Here is a 26,781-nt window from a genome sequence, read left to right as displayed (position 1 = left end):
ATGAAGAAATGGGATGGCTTAGACTCGGGGGAGTCTGAGCACTCACTTCAAGAGAACTCCTGCCTGGATCCTCTGGACAGAGACCTTAACTCCAGGCCGTCTCCAGCCAAGCCCCACATCTTCACGACCAGGAGTCGTACCCGGCTTTTTGGGAAGGGTGACTCAGAGGAGGCCTCCCCTATGGATTGCCCTTATGAGGAAGGCGGCCTGGCCTCCTGCCCTATCATCACCGTCAGCTCTGTTGTCACTATCCAGAGGCCTGGGGATGGGCCCGCCTGTGTCAGGTAAATCTGGAGGTCCTTCCTTTCCAAGACCCAAGTGGTTCCACCAGTGGCAGTCCCAGCCATGGGCTAACTCCTCAGAGCGGTCTTGCTTCTGGGTTAAAAGTCACAGAACTGGGGAGCTGGGGAGCCTTCAGAGGTGGTTTAGCCCATACTCTTGTACCCTCATTGGACACACAGTCACAGGTGTTGGAGTGTGTATACTGATCCCAGCTGCCAGCATATGCTAGATTTCCAGGCCCTGAATGCTCACCAGACCCAAAAACTTAGACTTCAAAGTCAAGGTTAGGATCTTGTGGACTAAGAAGACCAACAGCTCAGGGGAAGAACCTATCAGCTTTCCTACCTCCTCTGAGGCAGGGCCAGGAGTCACAAGGTGGCTTCTGGGTAGTGTGAAGATGTCTTCATTCGTCAGAGGCCAAGCCAACCCTGCTTACCCTCTAGGATTCTGTCTTCCGAGCCCCAGAAGGAAGGCAAGTGGACTGGGTAGAAGAGGTGACAATAGCAAAGACTTTCTCCAGTCTCTCTATAGACAGGTCAGGGGCATGATGGGATGGACAGTTGTGCCTCAGGATCCCCATTAGATTTGTTTCCTAAACTGCCTGGTTTGCCTTGGGGCTTCAGAAGCCCCAAAGGCTTCAGGGAAGAGCAGGGCCTGAGTTGAGGGTGTAATTTATTTCCCAGGCAGGCATCCCAGGACTCTGTCTCCACCGGTGTCGGCGTGGAGAAGCCCCCTAGGCTCTATGACCGCAGGAGCATCTTCGATGCTGTGGCTCAGAGTAACTGCCAGGAGTTGGAGAGCCTGCTGTCCTTTCTGCAGAAGAGCAAGAAGCGCCTGACTGACAGCGAATTCAAAGGTGGCCCTGTGAGGGCTGGCTTCCCAGGAGGGGGCCATTTTCCAACCCTGGCCTGGTTTTGACCCTCTCTCTGCCCTTCAGACCCAGAGACAGGAAAGACCTGTTTACTAAAAGCTATGCTCAACCTGCACAACGGGCAGAACGACACCATTGCTCTGCTCCTGGATGTCGCACGGCAGACTGACAGCCTGAAGCAGTTTGTCAATGCCAGCTATACAGACAGCTACTACAAGGGTGAGGTGGGGGGTGGCCTGGTGCAGCTACGGCACACCTATGCCCTGAGGGGGTTGCCCCACTTCCTGCCACAATGTTGCATTCTGGTTCGGATCAGTCTCCTTCCTGGGATCGCTGCTGCTCTCCTGCTGACTGGGTGGTCCCTACCTTCCTTTCTTGTCCTTCCCTCCTATCTCCCTCTGACTCCTCTCTTTTGCAACTTGGTATTTTCTGTTCTGTTCCTGCTTCACGATTTTCCTGGCCTCATTTGTGGATCCTGGCCTCCCACTGTGAGGGGTTGTGCTGGCATTTTCTGTGTGCTTCTTCCACAGTTGCTACCTGCTAGGGGCCTTCTCTGGGGGTGCATCTCTCTGGGCCTTAATCACAAGGCTAACTGAGCTTCCCTCTGTAGGCCAGACAGCACTGCACATTGCCATTGAGAGGCGAAACATGGCACTGGTGACCCTCTTGGTAGAGAACGGAGCAGACGTCCAGGCTGCGGCCAATGGAGACTTCTTCAAGAAAACCAAAGGGCGGCCTGGCTTCTACTTTGGTAGGGAGGCCATATGGCATACATAAGGGAGCTAGAGACCCAGTCATTCAGGGACTAGCCAGTCTCATTCCTGGGGCCCCACTGAGGACCCTGTGTTGGCTGCAGGTGAGCTACCTCTGTCGCTGGCTGCATGCACTAACCAGCTGGCCATTGTGAAGTTCCTGCTGCAGAACTCCTGGCAGCAAGCAGACATCAGTGCCCAGGATTCGGTGGGCAACACGGTGTTACATGCCCTGGTGGAGGTGGCAGATAATACAGCTGACAACACCAAGTTCGTGACAAACATGTACAACGAGATCCTGATCCTGGGGGCCAAACTCCACCCCACCCTGAAGCTGGAAGAACTCACCAACAAAAAGGGGCTCACTCCATTAGCTTTGGCAGCTAGCACTGGGAAGATTGGGGTAGGGTGGGTGCTTTGGCTGGAGCTGCTATTATCAGGCTGGGAGGGGGTCTGGATAGAGGACTGTGTGTACCGGACTCTAATTCCACCAGCTAATGGGGCTGTTAGTGTGAGTCAGAGGAGCTGTGAGCAGAAACCATCAAGCAGGGATGTGTGTGTGTGTGTGTGTGTGTGTGTGTGTGTGTAGCCTAGGTTGAGAAAAGAGGCTGATTGTTATTTTACTAGGGTGAGTGAGAATTTTGGAATATAAGGAGGGTCCTAAGGGGGAAACTTGGAGCAGACTAGGTAGACCAGGCCTCAGCCAAATCAGTGTCCTATGAATGATGTCAGGTAAGGCTGATGATGTGTCTGGGGCTGCTTGAATTGGAGGGGAGGGGCTTTCTCAATAGTAGAGATACTGGGAAGCTATCCCTGCCCATTTAAGACTAGGCTGGTCTCAAAGTTGCAGTGATCCTCCTGTCCCAGCCTTCTGAGTGCTGTGAGTACAGCCACAAACCATCAGGACTGGCTTATTGCTTCCTTAGACTTTGATTATTTCCTTCTGGCTGGAAGTTTTCTAGAAGGGGCCACCACTGTCCTTCACAGAAGGACTGTAAATCTTGAGGCCCTGGTGTAATGCAGCTGGGGCTAGAAGCAGCTAGTTAGTGGATCTAACTAGTTGCTGGGGCTTGGGTTGGGTTCCTGGTGGAGGTGGGAAGCTAAGTGCATTTTTCAGAGGAGCTCAGAGCCTGCATGGGGAAGCAGCCTGTGGCGTGGCCCTGACTGACCCGATAGGGCTCTCCTACCTGCTACAGGTCTTGGCTTACATTCTCCAGAGGGAGATCCATGAACCTGAGTGCCGGCACCTGTCCAGGAAGTTCACGGAATGGGCCTACGGGCCTGTGCACTCCTCCCTTTATGACCTGTCCTGCATTGACACCTGCGAGAAGAACTCAGTTCTGGAGGTGATCGCCTACAGCAGCAGCGAGACCCCTGTGAGTGGCCAAGGCCAGCGCCCTTGCTCAAGCTCCATCCATCTCGTCTCTCACATGAAACGCTGCTGTTAGGAGCCTGTGTCCTGCAGCCTTGCCCCTCCTCCTTTCCATTATGTTTCCCTTAGCAAACAAATGATAGCCATTCGCTCATAAAAATGAGAACATTTCAGAAGTACAGCGATAAAGACAGCTCCCTTTGATACCGTGTGAAAAGCTTCAGAGAGTTTTTTTAATTTGTGTGAATGGGCTCATACTATACACCTTGTAGGATAAGCATTGGTGTGTGCTGTAGTTAGCTTTATATCGGCACCCAGGTATCTGCCTGTTTAAAGCTGTTGCCCAGTGTCCCTCCCACAGGACAGTCAAGTTGTTTGCAGCTGCTCAGCACTCTGCAGGCCACTGACACGAGCCTGGGGATTTTTCAGTGAAAGACACATGAAATTGCTGTCTCCAAATCTTACCCTATTTCTTCTTGCTTTTTGAGATGGGGCTGGCTATGCAGCCCACGCCAGCTTTGAACTCCTGACCCTCCTCCCTCCAGAGTGCTAGGACTGTAAGTCTTGGGTTGACCCACCCTGTGGTGAGGCGGGACATTGTTATGCATTTACTGGCCTTTTGTACCTTGGTGTGTCTCCTAAGGTTTACAGGACTATTTGCTGGTTTATTCTGGTTTATAGACCTCTCGCTTCCAAATGAGTCATCAGCCTTTTCTCTCCTGCTGCAGTGTGGTGTTGCTTCTCCTCCCCGTTTGTCTCTTGGCTTTTACAGCACCCTTTACTTATGAACGGTTTTCATTCTGATAGGGTTAAGCTGGTCGCTCTTTTTCTTTTTTGGCTTCTGGATTGTGTGCTGTGCTCTGAAGGCCTGTTCTTTACAGAGTCACACAGCGGCCCTTCTCTGTTCTCTTCCCTCTCATTTGTAGGGAATTTCATTTTGGGTCCTTTATCTAGAGGTTACTTTTGTGTACTGAGGATGGCATTCTATTTAATATTTCTGGCTCCAAGTGAAGCATTACTGAGTACTAGCCTACCTTCATTGGGTGGAAGGCCACCTCACCTGTCCCCTCTTCCTAGAATGACACTCCAGGCTCCATAAGCAGACTCCAGTGGAGGCAGTGAGGGGTTAACATAGCGCTTCACAGGATGAAGCTGTTGTTATAGGATCAGAGTCCAAGAAAGATGAGGCCTGGTCTAGCCATTCCAGTCTTAGGTTTAACTCAAGCACTTTCAATGTATCTTTGTTTTTCTTTTCCATTTTTCTTTCATATACAGTCTCATGTAGCCATGTAGCCTAGACTGATCTCCAACTTGTTAAGTCATTGGGGAGGTCATGCTTCCATCTCCGGGTTCATAGGCAGGCACCATCACGCCCAATTTTGGGTCCTTTATCTAGAGGTTACTTTTGTGTACTCTGATCCTATAACTACAGCTTCATCCTGTGAAGCGCTATGGTAACCCCTCACTGCCTCCACTGGTGTCTGCTTATGGAGCCTGGAGTGTCATTCTAGGAAGAGGGGACAGGTGAGGTGGCCTTCCACCCAATGAAGGTAGGCTAGTACTCAGTAATGCTTCACTTGGAGCCAGAAATATTAAATAGAATGCCATCCTCAGTCTAGTTTGTCCTGTCAGCCCCACGTAGGCGGCAATGCTAAATGTGACTTCTGAGTTCTTATAGGGTGCCCTCACTACAGACTGAGGAATTTAATCTGGAGGAGAGAAAGCTCTGGGGCAGCCACCAACAATTCTTGTTCCCATTTTTTTTTTCTGGGGATTGGAGTGTGGGCTTATCTTGGGCCATTCGGCTTGAGCAGGCATGTTGGTGGAAGGCAGAGATGACTAAATGTATGCCAATAACAGATCACACCTGCAGTTAGCACCCGTTTAGAAGCTCTGGAGTGAGGGAGTGAGGAGCTTCCCATCCCCAAAGTATTCAAGGAGTCGCACAATGGGGCCTCTGTGGTAGAGCCCAAACACAAAGCAGGAGGCGAGAGCAAGCTGCCTTGGGTTCATCTGTTCTACATTCTAGGTCCTGTGAGCCATCCAAGCCTTTGGATGTGAGGCTTTGCCTAAAGCCAACTTCAAATGACAGTGTAGGCACTAGGACAGGCCTGCTCTAGGTCAGGCCTCTTAGGTTCCTTCACGTATCATGCATAGGTAATTACCACCTCTGCCTGACCCAGGGCTGCAAACATGAGAAGTGAAGAGTGTAGACTGCCCCCCCCCCCCCCCCCAAGAATCATCCTCTTGCCCTGGGAGTGAAGAGAGTTGCTGGAGATAATGGGATCGGAATGTGGGAAATGCTGAAGTCTTGCTTGGGCACTTAGAGTGGTGGTTCTCAACCTTCCTAACGCTGCGCCCCTCATGTTGTGGTGACCCCCCCAACCATAAAGTTATTTTCATTGCTATTTCATAACTTTAATTTTGCTAGTTATGAATTAAAATATAAATGTCTGTGGTTTCTGATGGTCATAGGCCACCCCTGTGAAAGGATCGTTTGACCCCCAGGTTGAGAACCACTGTCTTAGGGCTTGTCCAGTTTCTTCCCAGTCAGCGTACTCACGGAGACACTGAAGTTACGAGGGTGGCTCACTCAAGGAACCGCAGCAGAGCTGGGGCCAGCCCAAGGCCCTGGCTGTACAGTGGTTCAGACCTCCGGTGACCCTTGGTTGCTTGGCTGGCTGAGGGGGCATTCTTCCTTGACTGTATGGGCTACACAGGTGTGAGGAGTGCCGTGGGCTGGTGTAGCTATTCAGGTAGCTGCTGGTGCAAGAGTGAGCCTCACTTCTCTCTGCTCCCATAGAACCGCCATGACATGCTTCTGGTGGAACCTTTGAACAGACTCCTACAGGACAAGTGGGACAGATTTATCAAGCGCATCTTCTACTTCAACTTCTTCGTCTACTGCTTGTATATGATCATCTTCACCACGGCTGCCTACTATCGGCCTGTGGAAGGCTTGGTGCGGACAGGAGCACGGGCCCTATCTGGGGGTTGGGGTGGGGTACTCTCCTGAGATGCTATTGGCTCCAGGTCCAGACCTTGCCTGCCACCCCTTCCTAGCTCACTGAGAGGTAGAAAGGCTGCTTGGAGAGCCTTGCTTCCTGCCCTTAGTTTCCCCTCTTGCAGGCTGGCCTGTGCCTGGACTTTGTCTTTTAAGTCCATGGTTCTGGGAAGTTGAGCACGTGAGCCTTGAGGCTCCTGAGTATGAAGATCCAGGATTGGGGAGGCAGTTACCCCTGGGTGTCTGGAGATCATAGGATGGTACAAGCCCCAATTCCATTGCTACCTGCTGGCCTGCACTGTTCCAAACTTGCTCCTTAGACCTATGCCCCTGAGTACTTCTTCTGTGTCAGGCTGGGTTCCGTCTCTTAGTCCAGTTTGTTTCTGAATTGAACCTTCTCATTTAATACCCAGATCACTAATTTTCCACCCTATTTCTGGAACATTTTTACCTGTAAATTTAGTTTAAAAGCTTGAGTTCTATCTGTGTATAAAGGGCATTTAGTGACTTCATTTGAAAAGAAAAGAAAATTGATAATGGGTATAGCTCAGCGGCACGGTGCTTGCTTAGGATGTGCAAAGCCTTAGGTTTGATTCCCAGCACTCCAGCGTCATAACAAAATAACAAAAGAAGGGACACACGCGTTGTTAGAGAGAGGAGAAGTCTGCTAATAAATGAGGCGAGGGAGGGAGCTAGTGCTGGCAAAGCGTCAAGGGGATCCTCCCAGAAAATAGCTGCGACACGAGGGTGATGTTCACGGGCGTGTGGAGGACACCACAGGCTGTGGGGAGAATGGGATTCCAGTGCACCAGGTCTGGAAGAGCACCTCCACCTACCCTGTCCCCTGCTCCCGTCCACTCAGAACCCTGGGAAGGGACATTGCTTGGGAGACAGCACAGCCCTGCAAGGATCCTCTGATACCCAGAGACTCAGGCAATCAGACTCACAGAGGGATCTCCTTGCAGATGTTCCCCTAGTACCTCGTTGTTTATTGGTTGTTGTTGTTGTGATGTGTGTATGTGACACACACACACACACACACACACACACGCACACGCGCGCGCGAGCACGTGTCATAGTGCACATGCAGAGATCAGGATTGGAAACAAACAACTGTTTGGAGTCAGTTCTGTCCTTCCATCATGGGTTCCGGGGACCAAATTCAGTTCTCAGGTTTCCATGGAATCACTTTGCCAGGCCTCTGCTTCTCTCTTTCAATGGAGGGAGGCCTGTCTCCTAGGCAGGGCCAAGTCTGAACTGTAAGGCTGGGTACCTGGCGGCCCTGGTGAATGTTTGCTGAATGGGTCAATGAGTGAGTGAGTGGAGTCGCTGGCCTCTCTGTGCCTCACAGCTCCCCCATAAGCTCTCTGGCCTCACTGTGCCTCACAGCCTCCCTATAAGCTGAGGAACACCGTTGGAGACTATTTCCGAGTCACTGGAGAGATCCTGTCTGTGTTGGGAGGAGTCTACTTCTTCTTCCGAGGGGTAAGCATTCTTTCAGAAGTTGTGGGCTTCTATTGTCCCTGACAAAAGTCAAGAGACCCACTGGGAGCTGAGTGAGCGCAGCTGAGAATCCTCCGGGTGTTCATGACTGGGTTGCAGGGGCCATCCAGTGTATTCCTAAGGGCCCATGACAATCAGGCAAGACAGGCAGACCTCCACCACTGTCTTGTGGGAGGGGTCTTCGATTGCCTGGCCAGTGAGCCCCAGAGCACTCCCTACCCAGCACGACTTACAGATGTGTAATGCTGCTGCACCTGCTGGTCTCATGCACACATCAAATACTTTGCTGAGGCATCTCCTTAGGCCCTGCGGCTTTTTCTTTTAACTTGGGAGCTTTTTTTTTTTAATTTTATGTCAACTTCCCCGTATAAACTTGAGTTTAGGGAAGACATGGGATTTATGCTTTTTAGTTTTGCTTTTCTTGAGTGAGACTCAAGAGGGGTGAGAACTCCACGAAGAGAGACCTGAATGCAGAATTTGAAATCATCATCATTATTTATATTATTATTATTATATAATTTTGACTTGAGTTCTCTCTATGTAGTCTATTCTGTCGTTGCATTCTTTTTTTTTTTTTTTTTTGGTTTTTCGAGGCAGGGTTTCTTTGTAGCTTTGGAGACTGTCCTGGAACAAGCTCTTGTAGACCTCAAACTCACAGAGATCCACCTGTCTGTGCCTCCTGAGTGTTTAGGCACCCTCTCTTCCACTGCCTGGGGTCTTAGCTGGGGACATCCCCGTGGACACCTGGGAACCCCTCTAGAGCCAAGCCTCTTGCCAAGCTCAAAATGGCTCCCTTAATTAAGATATCTTCTTCCCTGCTCCCATATCCGTGTTTCCTCCATCTCTACAACCCCACTCCCCCAAGCTCTCCCCAACCCTTCCCTCTCCCTTCTCTCTCCCCCTCTCCCCTTTCTCCCACCCCACCCCCATGCTCCCAACTTTTGTCTGGTGATCTTGTCTGCTTCCAATTTCCAAGAGGATCTATATGTGTTTTTCTTTGGGTTCACTTTATTACTTAGCTTCTCTAGGATCGCAAACTATAGGCTCAATGTCCTTTGTTTATGGTTAGAATCCACTAATGAGTGAGTACATACCATATTCATCTTTTTGGGTCTGGGTTATCTCACTCAGGATAGTGTTTTCTATTTCCATGCAAAATTCAAGATGTCATTATTTTTTACCTCTGAGTAGTACTCTAATGTGTAGATGTGCCACACTTTCTTTAGTCATTATTCCATTGAGGGGCATCTAGGTTGTTTCTGGCTATTACAAATAATTGCTGGTGGGAATGCAAACTTGTGCAACTACTTTGGAAATCAGTGTGGCGGTTTCTCAGAAAATTGGGAGTCAACCTACCTCAGGATCCAGCAATACCACTCTTGGCAATATACCCAAGAGATGCCCAATCATACTACAAAAGCATAAAGGGATTTCTACGATAATGCTATGCTCATTCATCATAAAGGAAGGTGCTGCTGGGAGAACAAGTTAGAAGCAAAGAGGCTTCTCAGCTCTACCGTGGGATATAGCAGCTCATAGCATTTTGATGATCTTTTTCTTCCCGAATTGCCGTCTTGAGACACTTGTTATTGTAGTCAATGTTTTTAAAGATCTCCATGAGTCACATGACATCACCCTTCCAATTAGCTTGATTGCTACTGCTCCGTTCTTCACAGTCTGCTGGAACCCACTCCAGTGTTCCAGCATGCTGGCCCTCCGAAAGACACCAGGAGCTTCCCTGTTCAGCCACATCTAAACTTCCCAGAAACTTACTCTGTCTGTTCCCTCACAGATTCAGTATTTCCTGCAGAGGCGGCCATCCCTCAAGAGTTTGTTTGTGGACAGCTACAGTGAGATACTTTTGTAAGTGCTGCTTTGTGTTCCGTTTAGCTCCTTCATTCTCTCACCTATGCTTGAACAGGCACATAGCAGGGCGGGCCTCAGTAGGCAGGCTGAAGCAATGGTGGGAGGCGTTCAACAAATATTCATCAGATGAATGAATATCAACTGTTTACACTGCCAGATAAATGTCAGGTGCTGAGGTTAGCGGACTGTGTCACGGTGTCGCATGATTTACTGCTGGAGTTAGGGGTCCCTTCCTTCCCTTTGTTTACTGTGTGTGTATCCCTCTGCTGTTCACTGGGTCGACAGTGGGAGACGGAGGTGAACTATACATAGTTATTGCCTTCAAGAATCTCTAGTCTTTAAGGCAGATTTTTAAAAATTTGTTTGTTTTTCATTCCAACTTCACGGACATTTTGGACTACATAATTCACAGTTGTTGAGAAAGAGATTGTTCATACACTGAGTATCTAGCAGCATCCCAGGCCTCTGTCCAATAGTTTCCCCCTCACCCTCCACTTCCAGGCTTGATTATCAAAACGCCCTCAGATAAATACCAACAGTTCTTTTCTTGTGGGTGGTGGCATGTGCTCCTGGTTGGGGGCCACTGCTTTTAGAGGAGATGGATAAGCAAAGGCACAGGTGTCGCACAGCCTCTGTTCATAAAATAGACTAGACCCTTTGAGCCTCATCCTGCACAGAAGGCTTTCAACCATGGGTTTCCTAGGATCTGGACTTAAACTCTCTTCTGATGCCCAGGTTTCTCTCAGTCCAGGGGCTTCTCTTTTTGCTTCTGGTGTGATTAAGGAGTTGATTTCTGGTGCTATTGTGACGAGCTTGTTCCTAGGATACATAAGCCTCATGTTCTCATGGTAATCTTCAAATACCTTTATTTTAGTTTCAAAGGGCAAGCTCAATCTTTCGGGTCTATAGCAATCGGTGAGCACAATACTTATTTGCATAAAGGAGAAATGTTCCCCTACATAGCACTGTAGGAGTAGACTTAAGATTCCATTCCTAAAAGTTACAGCCACATTACAGTCATGTTAAAACACACATATACATGCACATGTATGCAATTATACCAGTAAATATATATTACTTTTATGTTATCAAAACTACTCAAACATACTGATATAACTCATAAGAGTGCAAAAATTCTTATACTCAAAGCCAGGAGTTTCCTACCCCCAACCCTTCCCTTTCTCTGAAACCCACTTGGGCTTTTTCTTCTGACACATACTCATGCCACAGAGAAGGATTTAGCATCCTCCTTCCCATCTGCTTCCCTTTTTTCACAATTCCAATGTGATTATATAGTATTTGTTTTAGTCAGTAATCTTCATTTGCATTCTTGTCCCTTTGTAAATATTCCTAAGTGTCAAACAGCTTTGTAATAGTTCTATTACTTGTTTGTGGTTTGTTTCTTCTGACTTATCAGATTACCATTCCCTTAATTTTCCCTTGTTTAGTTTTCTCTGTAGACAATGTTAATTCTTCCCACACATCCTAAAGCAGGTGCAGTTTTCTTCAAAATCAGATTTAGAAGTTATAACACATGGCCAGATCACTTTTCTCCCCCTGAGGGATCTCTTCCTAGAGTTTTCTTTCTTTTGTTTGAGACAGGGCCTTTCTATGTAACCCAAACTACCCTTTATTCTAACTCGCAGCAATCCTCCTGCCTTTGATTCTGGAGTGCTGGGGTGACAGAGGTGTCCACCATACCGTCTTTCCTGTTTTCTCTTTGAGACTGGCTTGTTTTCCAGCCTGACCCTTCTTTTACCTGACACGTCTTTCTGTTGCCAGCCGTGGGATTCTCATGGCTCCCATCTCTTTCTCACATCTTTCTCTTTCTTGGTCTTTCTTGTTTTCTGGACACCCTTCAGTGTTTCAGCGGTGCTGCTCAGAGGGGAAGCAGCAGATGCTGTAGAGTGCCGTGTGTAAGTGCTCTTCCTCAGTAGGCTGGGCTATTCAATACTTTTCTCACTTATATTTTCAAAAAACAATGGATTGCACAGGATAAAACTATCGTAAGTCAAGGAGCATCTACATTATATTTACACTGAATAAAATTTTGAAGAATAAAATTTCCCCTCCAACCTGCCATACATTTTCCTCCCTGTGCCTGCTGGGACAGCACAGCCCCAGCCCCTGCATGGCTACATTCTCACTCTTGCGATTCTTGCAGCCTGGGCCTTTTTCCTAAGTTGAACGACTTTGCCTCTGCCCTCAGCTTTGTGCAGTCTCTGTTCATGCTGGCGTCTGTGGTACTGTACTTTAGCCATCGCAAGGAGTACGTGGCTTCCATGGTGTTCTCCCTCGCCATGGGCTGGACCAACATGCTCTACTATACCAGAGGATTCCAGCAGATGGGCATCTATGCTGTCATGATTGAAAAGGTGGGTTCCCAAGCGTGTTTCCCACAGAGCTCTGTTTGTCCCACGGATGTGAGATACTGCCCTATGCATTCTTTTCAGCCTCTCTGTATCCTCCACGGAACCATTTGTTTAGCCCTTAGCCCATTTATTTCCCTAGAATCAAGAAACCCGGCATTGACCCGAGCCTGCAGGTTTTCTTCAAACTTGTTGCCTTTGCATTCCAAACCGCCATCTCCCAACCGGAGCCAAAGCCATGGGAGAGGTGGGAGTCATTTCCTCATGATGTCTGAGCTGGAAACCACAGAGCCTAGCCCACTGCAGGTTCCTGTCACATACCCTCTTGTCGCTCTAGGCTGATGCAACCCTGATCATTCCTGTGTTCCTACCATGGTTGGACTTGCCTTTTACCAGCCTGCTCTTTCCTGCAGATGATCCTCAGGGACCTGTGTCGATTCATGTTTGTCTACCTCGTGTTCTTGTTTGGATTTTCCACAGGTAACGGGATGAGTCAAAGCTGGTGGAAGGCAGGTGTGCTGCTCACCTGACCTCCTCAGGCTCTGCAGGGCTAGGGGAGGAGGAGCCGGGTGGGGACGACAGGTGCATTCTTGCAGGTGACCGAGGGACAGACAGAGCACACATCAGCAAGAGCCCGAGAACTTGGAAATGTGATGGATGAAGCGACTGTGCTACTTGCTTGCCGTACAGCTCCATTTTGGCCCAGTTTTTATCCAACTTATTTCAATACTATTTCAGACTCACAGGAAACTTTCAAGAGTAGTACAGATGACTCCTCTCTTCTTACGCAGATTCCCCAATTTAAACATTTAAAAAAATCTCTCCATTTCCTCGTCTGTCTCTTCTCTGTCTTTGTCTCTCTTTTCCTTCCCTTCCCCACTCCTCCCCTCCCTTTCTCACCCCTTCCATTCTTTATTCCTGGTTCTGGAGATTGAACCCAGGGTCTAATACATGCCAGGCTAGCGCCCACTGAGCTACAGCCCCAGCCTTCATGATTCCCTAACCCCACCATTCAGTGCCTCTTTAGTCCCTGGCATTTTATCATAAGGAAGAGCTTTTTTCATCCCCTCAATTCAATTTTTTTTTAAACACGAGGATGGATGGCCTTGGGGTTCTTTTTATTCCCTATAGATTCTCACTGTCACGTGAGGCATAACCCTTACTATCATCAGTTATTTTGAAGCTGAGATCTGGTCCTTGGGAGCCCCTTCAAGCCGGATTCTCAGCCCCTTTACCTGGTCCACATTCTGTTGTTAGCAATGCCCTGTCCCAGTTCTCCTTTGGGTTCTGTGGTTACATGGGTCCTGAGGCATGCCCATCTCTGCTCCCACTCTGCAGTTTATTTTAGAACTCCTGTATAGGAGGGTTGAACATCGGTGACTAGGGACGCTGATAGGTATGGGCTGTGGCACCTGATCTGAAGTTCTGCATATTAGTACAAGAAGGGATTGGGTTTAGGGTGTTCTCGGGGCACTGATGCACAGTATGGACAGCACATGGCTGCTTAGCAGTACTCAGGCTCTGCAGTACACTTCCAAAGAAGAATATTAGCAGAGGCCACTCGACATCTGTGATTATAGATCTCTAAAAGACATGGCGTGGCTGGCAAAGTGACTCAGGCTTCCTGTCCTTTTAAGCAAGTTGCATATTATACAAAGGCCTCTGTATGTACATGGTCTACATAGCTTTGCATATTTCTTCAAACACCTTTTCTACTAGATCAATTTAAAGCTCTTATTATAAGAAAGCGTGTGTTATTACAACTTTCTGATAGTCTGGGAGGGGGAGATGCTACATAACCAGGTGGCCTTCCTGCTGTCGGGTGCTGGGTAGGAGAGGTATGTATCAGGGAGTCTGGGGTCCTGTTTTCCATCCTTCACACCCCTTTCTCCTGTGACCAACAGCCGTGGTGACACTAATTGAGGATGGGAAGAATGACTCTGTGCCTGTGGAGTCCACCCCACACAGGTGGCGCGGGCCTGCCTGCAGGCCACCCGACAACTCCTACAACAGCCTGTACTCCACGTGTCTGGAGCTGTTCAAGTTCACCATTGGCATGGGCGACTTGGAGTTCACCGAGAACTACGACTTCAAGGCTGTCTTCATCATCCTGTTACTGGCCTACATCATCCTCACCTACATCCTCCTGCTCAACATGCTCATCGCCCTCATGGGTGAGACGGTCAACAAGATCGCACAAGAGAGCAAGAACATCTGGAAGCTGCAGGTGGGCCATGGATTTGGGCAGGGCGTGCAGCCTCGAAGGTGTTGACTGTCCCTTGCTGTCACACAGTGGGGCACATGAGCTCCTATAGGACTAAGTAGGGGCCAGAAGCACTGAGCTTTAGAGATGTCATCTGTCTGTGTTTCCAGTCCCGTGCCTGGTGGGTAGCAGAGCCAGGGTTTAGACCTGGCAGTCTCATGTTTGAGACTCTGATGTCACACAGGTCACCAGTGATCCCTTTGTAAGCGCCATCAGTTTGTAGGGTTGCCTTTCTGGACCCAGTAGGCAGTAAATAGCCAGGTATAGGCAGGCTTGGTTGATCTTCTTCACGGAGCATGTGCCTGCCAGGCTTTGGAAACAGACCTGCTATAGGAGGTACCTCAGGGCCAGCTTGGAGGTTGCTGGGGCTGGGAGAGATTCTGGAGATGGTGATCCAGGAAGGCCTATTTCCCCTTTCCGTCAGAGAGCTATCACCATCCTGGACACAGAGAAGAGTTTCCTGAAATGCATGAGGAAGGCCTTCCGCTCCGGCAAGCTCCTACAGGTGGGGTTCACGCCGGATGGCAAGGATGATTACCGGTGGTGTTTCAGGTAAGGCAAAGCAGGAGTCGAAGCTGAGAGCTCCTGCTCTCAGTCCAGGGCATGCAGGACCCATCGAGAGCCAGAAGAGGGTGTAGAGGCTGGGCTCAGGACTCCCTGGGACCAGTCACAGGCTTAGGGAACTCTCAAGGCCAGCAGCAGGTCCAAGGGCCACATAGGACTCAGCTGTGGGCACAAGACACCCACTGAGATCTCAGGAGGCAGGACTTCCAATATGAAGCCCTGAAAGACTTGAGGGGTTCAAAAATGACTGCCTGGTGAACAGAGCCAAACCTAGGAATCCAGTGTTAAAATTCCTGGACCTTGTGGAGTGGTTAGAAAGGGCGGGTTGTCCGTGAAACAAGCCGTCTGTCCCTCCACCTGCTGTGTCTTCATCCTGATGGGCTCGGCCTTAGACAGCTGGCCCTGGATCCTGTCCCTTTCCCCACAGGGTGGATGAGGTGAACTGGACTACCTGGAACACCAACGTGGGCATCATCAACGAGGACCCGGGCAACTGTGAGGGCGTTAAGCGCACCCTGAGCTTCTCCCTGAGGTCAGGCCGAGGTGAGGTGGGATGGGTGGGGCCACGGCAGGGAGGGGCCTGACTCTGGGAAGGGGGGTTTCCTACTCCATGTTGACTTTCCTCACAAAGGACCTGGGCTGTGTAGCAGTGACAGATGCCGGCCATCTACATGCTAGTGACTGCTGCGTGTCCCCGGACACGCCTGTGCAGCACTGCTAGGCGCTCCTTGGACTCATTGTTTTCAGATTAACTTTTGGTCATTGCGTGTTCAGAAAACCTTTAATGTCACCAGCATTTTAACGGCCCCCACATTCGGCTATATGACCCCATAGGGGGTCACAACCCATAGCTTGAGACTCTGGGTGTTGGACCACACAGTATTTTTGCAGAAGCCTTCATATTCGTCGAGCCCCCCCCCCCTTTTTAGTCAGCTCCACATTGTTATTAATCCCTTGTGTAGAATTTCACACTTCAAGTTTTAAGCCTTTTGGTTTTAGAGTTCCCGTTTCTCCTGTGCTGAAGGTTCTATTTCTTTGCTGAGGTCTTCTAGCCATTCCCTCATTAGGAGTATGCTTTCCTCTGCTTCTTTGAACATAGGAATGTTACTTTACAATTTCTATCTGCTAAGGGATGGATTGGCTCAGAGGTAGTACTCTCCACCTATCAACACAGGGCTCTGGGTTCAAAGGTCTCTAGCTAAACCCAACATCTGGGCTATCGTGGCATCCATTTCTCTTGACTGCTATTTTTTTTTCTTTTTTCTTTTTTTTTTGTGACAGAGAACCACATTTTCATGGATTCCCTTTTAGGTCCAGTATGTTCAGATTGTGTGCTGGACGTGGTAGATTAGATACTGTGGAAAGCCTGGATTCAGTTACCTTTATGTATCTTTTTATATTTTATATTTATATATTTTATTATTTATTTATTTATTATTATTTTATATACTAAATGGTACTTCACTTACTCAGGAATCGCCTTGAGCTTGTGCCAGGCATAAGTGAGTGTAAGGGTGTTTCCACACACTGGCTGAGTTCCTTTCTTATACTTGAGTTAAATATGTCTGCCCCACTTCCAACCCCATTACAGCCATTATCTATCAAGTATCTTGAGATCTCACCATCAGCAAGCAGGGTCTAGTTCTCAGCAACTACTTCTGGGTAACCACCCTGCCCCAAAGCTGACCAACCCTCCAGCATCCCACACTTGTTCCCCTATGCTCCTTGTTACTGATCCTAACTGTGTCAGCTGCCCCGCGACTGCTTCCTTCTCTCTCAGGGGAAATTCCATGCTCCGCTAGGATGGCTGTTCACTGTACTACAGTTGCTAAAATTGTCGCTAAGCAGAGCCAGGGTATTGATAGGGCTTCCCTTGTGAATGCCGCTTCTCTTAGGGTTTGTAGAATCTTACATCTGTCACCTCAAGTCTAAACACATCTGCTGAATGGCATTTTTCACAGTTTATGGTTGTCACGAGCAACAAGATTGTATGAAGATCTACTTCATCAGTGCTCACTAGGGGCCTGGTGATGTAGCCCAGTGGTCAAGTACTGGGCTAGCTTGTGAAACCAGTCTGGATTCCATCTCTAGCACAGAAAAAAGCGGCTCACTTTTGGAAAGCAGTTCCCTACCCTTGGGCTTCCTTGTTTTCAAATGGGTCCCCAGAAGTTCGGTGATTTTCCTGGGGCTGCAAATGGAAAGACTCCCTGGTCTAATTGCCACCTTTGCTCATTATCTTTTCTTCGGTTTGTCAGTCAGGCTAACATTTTCTGAGAGCTACTCAAAGATGGTTGTGTGTGATTTGAGTGGCCTACCATGATCCTCCCACTGACTTAGTGAGCTAGTGTTGGTTCAGACTTCTAGAATCTGAGACAGGGCAGTTTATTTTAGATATATTTAAATATGGTACCATTTTGGGAAAAGTTTCCTAGTGATAATTATCACAGTAAAGCTTAAGACATGACTGCACTGAAACTCTTTTGCAAAACACGTATGACCTCTTCCATAAGAATGGGTTCTATAACTTAAGGGCCTAGGAGAGGATCCGGTGTGGTCTAGGTCATTGTAGAGGTTACCAAGCTACACAGTACACATGACATCACCCTTAAGGATGGGTTTTATTGACTGAGGAACAATGATCAGGATAAAGGTCTAGGGAGGTAGAGTGTGGGATAATAGTCTGGGGGAGGGGATTTGGGTGAGGCCTGGCCCTACAGATCGCACAGAGCGGCCAGCTGTCAACTTCATCCACTCCCAGCCTTCTGGGTGGAAAACAGGTGTGTATCTCCTCCCCTGAGGAGACAACCCCGAGGGTTGAACATTCTTGGTTTCCCTAGTGCTTTATCTGTGAGCACAAGGACACCATGCCCTCTACACTATACCTCTCAATGAACCTTTATCCAGTCGGACCAGTGATTTGGAACAGAAGCTGTGGGGTTTAATAACAGATTTTACACTTTATACCTATTTCTTAGGGACCATTCCTTCAGGATTTTGCTTTCTCACTTCTGTAACAGTAGAAACTCTAGTGATGATAGTCTGATAATTTGGATAACAAGGACCCCTCCCTGCCCAGCTACATGTGGACGGAAGAAGTGGGAGAATGCAGGAGAGGGAGGAATAGGTGGTCGGTGAAGGAACTAGGGAGTGCGTGGGGAGTCTTGGTATGAGAATGAGGATATGGTGAATGGTACTGGGAACTTTAGATGCTCTGGAGACCCTGGAACTGGCTAGGCCAACAGTTCCTAAGCTGGGTGTCTCCACTTTCCAGCCAGTTAGTGGTCAGTATATTGATGGACAATAATAACTAGTCTTCCTTAAGAGTTCCTTGGGGCTTTAGTTCTTGCCAAAGTTCTTATTTGAAGCCCAGTGTCACCAGGTCTCCCTTGGTGTTTTCCTCAGCTTCTACGCCCTGCTTGGACCTTGTCTCTAAGTCTTAATTTTTCTTGGCTGCTGTTCATAACTTAAGAGTTGCCCAATGTGGAGTTGCATTGCAGAAACCTCTTTACCCTCCCGTTTAGGGATCCAGGTAATACAGGTGGAAACAGGTGTGTGATAGACTCATGAGGTCACAGGTTTGCCAGTGCCTGGGGGAAGAAGAGACCTTAAGATGTTACTTGGGAAAAAGCTTTCAACAAAATACAACATCCCTTCATGATAAAGGTCTTGGAGAGAGCAGGGATACAAGGAACATATGTAAACATAATAAAGGCAATACACAACAAGCCAACATCAAACTAAATGAAGAAAAACTTCCAGTGATCCCACTGAAATCAGGAACAAGGCAAGGTTGTCCACTCTCTCCATATCTATTCAATATAGTTCTTGAGGTCCTAGCTAGAGCAATAGTACACCAAAAGGAGAGCAAGGGGATACAAATCAGAAAAGAAGAAGTCAAACTCTCACTATTTGCTGATGATATGATAGTTTACATAAGAGATCCCAAAAATTCTACCAAGGAACTTCTACAACTCATAAACACTTTCAGCAATGTAGAAGGACACAAGATTAACTAAAAAAAAAAATCAGTAGCCCTCCTGTACACAGATGATAAAAGGGCTGGGAAAAACAATCAGAGAATCAACACTCTTCACAATAGCCACAACTAGCATAAAATATCTCAGAGTAACTCTAACCAAACAAGTGGAAGACTTGTATGACAAGAACTTTAAGTCTTTGAAGAAAGAAATTAAAGAAGACACCAGAAAGTGGAAAGATCTCTCATGCTTTTGGGTAGACAGAATTAACATAGTAAAAATGGGCAATCTTGCCAAAAGCAATCTACAGATTCAACGCAATGCCCATCAAAATCCCAACAAAATTCTTCACAGACCTCGAAAGAATGGTATTCAACTTCATATGGAAAAGCAAAAAACTCAAGATAGCCAAAACAATCTTGTACAATTAAAGAACTTCTGGAGGCATCACAATCCCTGACTTCAAACTCTACTACAGAGCTACAGTACTGAAAACAGCCTGGAATTGGTATCAAAACAGACAGGAGGACCAATGGAACTGAGTCAAAGACTCAAATATTAATCTACACTCCTTCAAACACCTGATTTTTGACAAAGAAGCAAAAAATATCAAATGGAAAAAAGAAAGCATATTTAACAAATGGTGCTGGCAGAACTGGATGTCAACATGTAGAAGAACAAAAATCGATCCATATCTATCACCATGCAAAAACTCAAGTCCAAATGGATCAAAGACCTCAACATAAAGCCAGCCACACTGAACCTCATAGAAGAGAAAGTGGGATGTACACTTGAATGCATTGGCACAGGAGACCACTTCTTAAATATAAACTCAGTAGCACAGACACGGAGAGAAACAATTAATAAATGGGACCTTCTGAATCTGAAAAGTTTCTGTAAAGCAAAGGACACGGTCAACAAGACAAAACGACAGCCTACAGAATGGGAAAAGATTTTTATCAACCCCACATCAGACAGAGGTCTGATCTTCAAAATATACAAAGAACTCAAGAAACTGGTCATCAAAAGAACAAATAATCCAATAAAAATGGAGTACAGACCTAAACAGAGAACCTCAACAGAGGAATCTAAAATGGCTGAAAGACACTTAAGGAAATGCTCAACATCCTTAGTCATCAGAGAAATGCAAATAAAAACAATTCTGAGATTCCATCTTACACCTGTAAGAATGGCCCAGATCAAAAACACTGATGACAACTTATGCTGGAGAGGTTGTGGAGTAAAGGGAACACTTTTGCATTGCTGGTGGGAGTGCAAGGTGGTACAGCCCCTTTGGATATCAGTATGGCAATTTCTCAGAAAATTAGGAAACAACCTTCCTCAAGACCCAGCAATACCACTTTTGGGTATGTACCCAAAGGATGCTCAATCATACCACAAAGACATGTGTTCAACTATGTTCATAGCAGCATTGTTTGTCATAGCCAGAACCTGGAAACAACCTAAATGCCCCTTGACCGAAGAATGAATAAGGAAATTGTGGTACATTTATACAATGGAGTATTGCACAGCAGAAAAAAATAATGACATCTTGAATTTTGCAGAAAAATGGATGGAGCTAGAAAACATCATATTGAGTGAGGTAACCCAGACCCAGAAAGACAATTATCAATTTACTCACTCATATGTGATTTTTAAACATAAATCAAAGAAAACCAGCCTACAAACCACAATCCCAGAGAATCTAGAAAACAATGAGAACCCTAAGAGAGACTTACATGGATCTGATCTAATGGGAAGTAGAAAAAGACAAGATATCCTGAGTAAATTGGGAGCATGGGGACCATGAGAGAGGGTTGAAGGGGAGAGGAAGGAAAGGGGGCAGAGAAAAATGTATAGCCAATAAAATCAATAAAAAACCAAGTAAATATACTTATTTACCAATACACACACACGAATACACACACACACACACACACACACACACACACACACAGAGAGAGAGAGAGAGAGAGAGAGAGAGAGAGAGAGAGAGAGAAAGAGAGATGTTACCTGCGTGGATAAGGGGAAGAGGAAACTTCATGGATCCAAGAGTTTGAAGAATTTTTTCCAGGCAGGGTCTCACTATGTAGCCTTGGCTGTCTTGGAATTCATGCTGTAGACCAGGCTGGCCTTGAACTCACAGAGATTCACCTGTCTCAGCCTCCTGAGTGTTGGGATTAAAGGTGTGTGCTACTATACCTGGCTAAGATTTTTTTAAAAAATATATTTTAAAATTAAAATATAATACCATATTTTCTTCCTTCTAACCCCTCCTGTGTCACCTCCTTTCAACCCCTCCCAGGTCCCCCAATTATCTCTTTTTCTTTTGTTATTATAGATATGTATGCACATATTTATATGCACAAATATATAAACATAACCTTCTGAGTTTGCTTTTGTTGTTAGTGTGTGTATGATTTCCAGGATACCACTTTGTATTGGGTAACCAATATGGAGCTTGCCCTGGGAGAGGCTAATTCCCCCTCTCTCAGCAGCCATTAGTTGCCTATAGTTCTTTGTCCAGGGGTGGGACTCTGAGATTTTCTTCTTCTGTGTTATCATGTCTATTGATATTGTCATTATTTAGGTCTTATTTAGGCAGCCATCTCTAGGAGACAGTCTAATAGCAGACTTCCTGGTCCTCTGGCTCTTACAGTCTTTGCCCCCTCTTCCAAAACATTACCTGAGCTTTAGGTGTAGGAGTTGTGTTGATGATGTATCCACTGGGGATGGGTTCCCACAACCTACTGATCTCTGCATTATATCCAGTTGTGGTTTCTGTCATGGTTTCTGTCTGCTTTAAAGAGAGGTTTCTTTGATTGAAGGGTACCCAGGTCTCCTTTCATCTGGAGATGTGAGGCCTACCAATAAACCCATACTTGTTTGTTGCATCCAAGGTGCTAATGATTTTGTTGCCTTTCAGTTGCAGGGAGAAACTGGAAGAACTTTTCCCTGGTTCCCCTTCTGAGGGATGCAAGCACTCGAGATAGGCACACCACCCAGCCTGAGGAAGTTCATCTAAAGCATTTTGCAGGATCCCTTAAGCCAGAGGATGCTGAGGTCTTCAAGGACTCCATGGCCCCAGAGGAGAAGTGAGGGACACCATCCAGGGGTCAATGCTGGGCCTTTGGATGGCCCATTGCCTCCGTGGGGGAAGGGTGTCCTCAGGGATCATGGAGCCCTGTCATTGGCTGGTCCATTCTGTGCCTGCCTAGGCACAGTCCTAGGACATCACAGGGCATGCTGTGGAAAAGTGGGAGGTTGCATGGGAAGAGATCTGCATCCAACCATGACTGTCTTCAGGTGAATTTTCAAACATTTGGCCTTCAACTGTGTACAAGCTTTGTTAAACAGGGCAGATGGCAAATCTCCACTTGGACACCTGTTACACCCTGGCTTTATTGGATTTTTTGACTGTTGGGATAGGAGCAGATGGAGTCCAGGAAGACAACCTTTAAATACTTCCTTTGATATAAAATGCTGAAACCTTTCTCCTCTACACTGTGTTGACTATCTTACCTGCCCTGAGAGGCTTTGAGGAGTCTGTCATTTGACAAGCCCAGAGAAGGTGGGGGATGCTAGTCTCGTTCCCAATTCCAGCAGAATCAAGTTGTTCCAAAGTGACTTTCCTCTTCAATGTAGAATATTAGTCTTTACAAAGTATTAGCTTCATTGTTGTTTCAAAAAAAAATACAAAACCATATCCAAAGGACATGTCAGGAAGTTTTCAATCCAGAAGACATGGCAGGAAGTTTTTAATGATCTTTCTTTTGCTATAATCACAATCCTGCTCCACTTCCTGCTGTGCTAAATGCACCTCCCAATGTTAGTCCTGTAATTCACAAAATAAACTCTGTATGTGTCTGCAGATATTCTTTATAATAAGTATGAACTTGGTGATAATAATTGGGCTGACATTGCTAGGTGGTTCTCTCTTCAGTCTGTGTTCTCCCCCGTGTGTGTGTGTGTGTGTGTGTGTGTGTGCGTGTGTGTGTGTGTGTGTGTGTGATAAAACACTCTGGTCAAAAGCAACCTGGGGAGAAAAAGGTTTATTTAATCTTACAGGTGGCAGCCCATCATCAAGGGAAGCCAAGGCAGAGAGATTCAAGGCGGAAGCCTGAAGCAGAGATCACAGAGGAACACTGCTATGTGTACAGGGCACAGCAATGACAAGTGAGAACGGATAAAAAGTCTTTATCAGCTCAGAGTGTGAAGAAATGTCAGGAGAGAGAAAAAGACAGTGGGAAAATGGGACTTTTTTTTTTTTTTTTTTTTTTTTTTTTTTTTTTTAAGATAGGATTTCACTGTAGCCCTGACTTGCATGGAACTTACTCTGTAGACCAGGCTGGCCTCAAACTTACAGAGATCCATCTGCCTCTTGAGTGCTGGAATTAAAGGCATGTGCCACCACACCTCGCTACTAGTGAGCTAAATTCTGAGAGAGAGAGAGAGAGAGAGGAAGGGATCACCTTTTTTGAGGAATGGAAGGTTTTTGTTTTGTTTTTACAGTTAGAAGGAAGTTACATGGTCTTATCTTGTGCGTTTGTTTGGGGCCCATATCAGGAGAGGTGAAGTAGGCTTCTCATTATCTTGTTAAATAATAAGTTTCATAGCATCATTTGTCTTTCTTTTTTTTTTCTACTCAAAATTATTTATTTGCCACAACATATGTCAGAGAAGAACTTGTGGGAGTCAGTTCTCTCTTCCTACTTTGTGGGTCCCAGGGATTGAACTCAGGTCTTCAGACTTGGAGTCAAGAGACTTTACCTGCTGAGCCATCAGGCTCAGGGGTCTTTCTTGAGACTATTTTGTCACTCAACCTTTGGGTTGCTACCCTTTTGGGAGTCAACGATCCTTTCATAGGGGTCACCTAAGACCATTGGAAAACACAGATATTAATATTACGATTCACAGCAGTAGCAAACGACAGTTATGAAGTAGCAATGGAATACTTTTATGATTGGGAGCCACCACAACATGAGGAACAAAGGGTCCCAGCTTTAGGAAGATCGAGAGCCACTGGTTTAGTATAGGGCTCATGATCACCAGGAGTCAGGCTCTAAATGTTTGTGTAAGGCATAAGGACTTGCTGGGGCCAGGCTCTAAGCCTTCAGTGTCTGACAGTTAAAAGTGTGGGAGTTTCTGCCTCTGTAAGCTAGGATCCACATCCAGAGGGATCTTCAACCTCCTGAAACAGTGCCACTAGATGGTAACCAAGTGTTCAAATTTGCAAGCCCTTGGGGACATTCCACTCTCTGGAGGGAGTAGCAAGACCCTTTTCCACGCTGATCTCACGCGTAAGATGGAGGAGGGCAAGGTCCGCCGCTGAGGTGCTCACGGGCGAAGTGTGATGTGCGCAGCGCACAGGGCAGGTGAGTGAGGAGGAAGAATGCCGACCGCCAGGATGGTTGGAGTGGTTATGAAAGGGCTTGATGTGCGTTATCCTTTAAGCTTCCTAACAGCTCGCGAGGAAGCTGTTATTAGCTCTCCTTTATAAATGAGAAAAGCAAGGCTCCAACAGTAAGTCACACAGCCAGCAAAGAGCATGACCTAGGTCTGACCCCAGGCAGCCTGACTTCAAACACATCTTTACTGCTGAGTCAGGCTTGGGGCATGCGGGCCATTCCTGTCCCAAGGGAGTTGGACAGGCTCTTACTACCGTTGTGGGCCCTGGGCTCCTTGCTTTACTTGTAGCACAGAAAGCAACTTGTGTCAGGAAACAGATTGTTTGATAACAACAAATTTCATTTGTTTCTGCCTGTGGTGTGCATGCATGTATTCTGGTGTCTGTCTGTGCGTGCGCATGTGCGTGCGTGTGTGTTGATCTGAGGTTGATACTGGTAATCTTTCTAGATTGCTCTCCACCTTATTCACTGAGGAAAGGCCTCAGCGTCGAACCCAGAACTAGCCAATACAGTCTGCCATGTTGTCAGCTTGCTCAGGCAACGCCTCTGAGCAAGTCTTTGCCTTCTGAGCACCGGGGTTACAGGTGAGCTGCCACAGCAGCTCCATATTTCCACAGATTCTGGGGATCCGAACTCTGGTCCTCACACCCGTGTGGCAAGTGTTTTAACCTCTCAGTCTTCTCCCCTGCCTCAGATTTTTGAAATAGGACCAGCTTTTTGAATGTAGTCAGAGTTGGAGGAGATCTTATGGGTGTTCCTCTGCAAAATTGTTAAAGGGACAGCACCCGATGTATAAAATGTTGATTCGTTCGTGAAGTAGTTAGGATCATTTTCAGGCGTATCTCCTCTGTGTGTTGAAGCTGAATGGGCGCCACCACAGCTATTTGATTGGAGTTGCTTGTAGAAGCAACATCTGTTTTGCATCTCGGCAGCAATTTGCATCTTAGACGTTTTCAATTCTCTGAACCATTTCTTCAGCGTTAGACTTTCCCTTCCTCTAGTGCCTTCTAAAACTGACCTTGTCAATTTCAATAATTTTCCTGCACAAATTAAGTGGTCCTCCACAGGGTTAGAGAAGAGAGCACTCAGCGGTGCCCACGGACCCGCCTGAAGAACATCTGCTCTTGAAACCTGTTTGCTGGTTCTGTTGATACCGAGGTTAAGACAAAGTTCTTCCAGAGACAGCACAGATTCATGGGATCAACTTGATCCATCCACTTTGCAGCTTGAGCCTTAATTTTGCATTCATTCCCACGCCTATGAGGCAGCACTTGGTGGAAGTTGCCAGTTTGATAGACAGACAAGCTCCCATATGAGAGAGAATTGGGACAGAGCGGCCTTTTGGTAGGTGAGTCCTACAGTTCTTGCCAAGCCTCTCCTGTTGTAACCTAAACATTCACGGTTTCTGCAACCTGCTCAGTTTCTACCTCAAATCTCCCAGGCTGCTCTATGAGACAATTCAGAGAATCCTGAATGTGTTCTGATGCGTGGGGGCCTCACAGCTGTCCCCGTTGGCTTCAGGGGATTCAGAAGAGGGACTTGATGGTCAGAGTTCAGAGCTGTCTGTAGACGACTTAGACATTAGGCACAGGAGCCATAATCATTTGGGGTTTAGTCACTGGTGGCTCTGAGTTCTGCTGTGGGATTTTATTCTGAGAACTAGGTGGAACTCTTTGGGACTTCATTTATTCTAGGAGTGAATCCCTCTTCCCTGGAGCCAGAGGAGTCCAGCTCTGGGATCCTGGAGGTAATATAGCCTCAGTCTGGTAGAGTGGCTGCAGATTACCAAGACAGACATCAAGAGTTAGTTGAAAGAGAAGAGTATTTTTTCCTTTCAGACTATGAAGGAAGTGGAACAGATTTATCAGGGGCTGGTCATCCATATTTGCATGACATTGACGATCAAATAGACCAGATATTAGAGAAACTTATGCAAAGTTTGTTTGAAATCAGAGTATAGGCAAAGACAGTAATACTAAATTTAAGTATTTAAAGACAGTTTAGGTGTGGAGATTTAGCAGAACACAGGAAAGCAAGATAACGTACTAAATTGAGGATGTTGAATTATAATGTATGTGATTTTAATTTTCATTAACACCGCCTACCAAAATAGATTTTATTCCCCATAACTTAACATGTGCATATGCTTTATTATATGTAGTTAATCCCACTGTTTTGGCTGTAATAAGATTTTGAAATAAATGAAAATTTGAAAGTAAAACAAACAAAATGTTTGTGTGAACCTCTTTTGTTTTTAAAAGTCATGTCTGAATCTTCCTCCTCTTTTTAAATTAAAATACTGTTTGTTAAGGCACCTTCATTCAGTGGCTTCCAGTTTTTTCTTTTTCCCTCCTCCTCATTCCTCCCTCCTTCCCTTTCTCTCTTTCTCTCCCCTCTCTCTCTTGCTGGTCGTGAGGATTGAACCTAGGGTCCCATACATTCTAGTCAAGTACTCTACCATTGAGCTATATAGCCAAGCCCTAAATGAATAAACTATTTTTGGAGCAGTTTTAGGTTCACAGCAAAATTGAGCAGAAGTGCAGATTTCCC

At 46.7% G+C, this 26,781-nt stretch overlaps 1 protein-coding gene across 1 annotated transcript; it reads left to right on the top strand.

The window, feature by feature from the left end:
- On the top strand, positions 1-22,093 carry Trpv1 (transient receptor potential cation channel subfamily V member 1). Its single transcript, XM_041665463.1, has 15 exons — positions 1-284; positions 966-1,138; positions 1,220-1,372; positions 1,764-1,904; positions 2,010-2,308; positions 3,102-3,281; positions 6,081-6,239; positions 7,671-7,766; positions 9,577-9,647; positions 11,860-12,025; positions 12,433-12,499; positions 13,924-14,246; positions 14,707-14,834; positions 15,274-15,389; positions 21,750-22,093. Exons 1-15 carry the CDS (start codon positions 1-3, stop codon positions 21,920-21,922), a joined length of 2,529 nt encoding a protein of 842 aa, XP_041521397.1. The 3' UTR covers positions 21,923-22,093.
- The last annotated feature ends 4,688 nt before the right edge of the window (positions 22,094-26,781 follow it).

This window comes from Microtus oregoni, unplaced genomic scaffold (genome assembly GCF_018167655.1).
Source record: "Microtus oregoni isolate MIOR12 unplaced genomic scaffold, Mior012 000015F_ref0000493, whole genome shotgun sequence".
NCBI lineage: Eukaryota > Metazoa > Chordata > Mammalia > Rodentia > Cricetidae > Microtus > Microtus oregoni.
The sequence above is the reverse complement of the archived record's forward strand: the minus strand, read 5'-3'. Positions and strand labels throughout refer to the sequence as shown.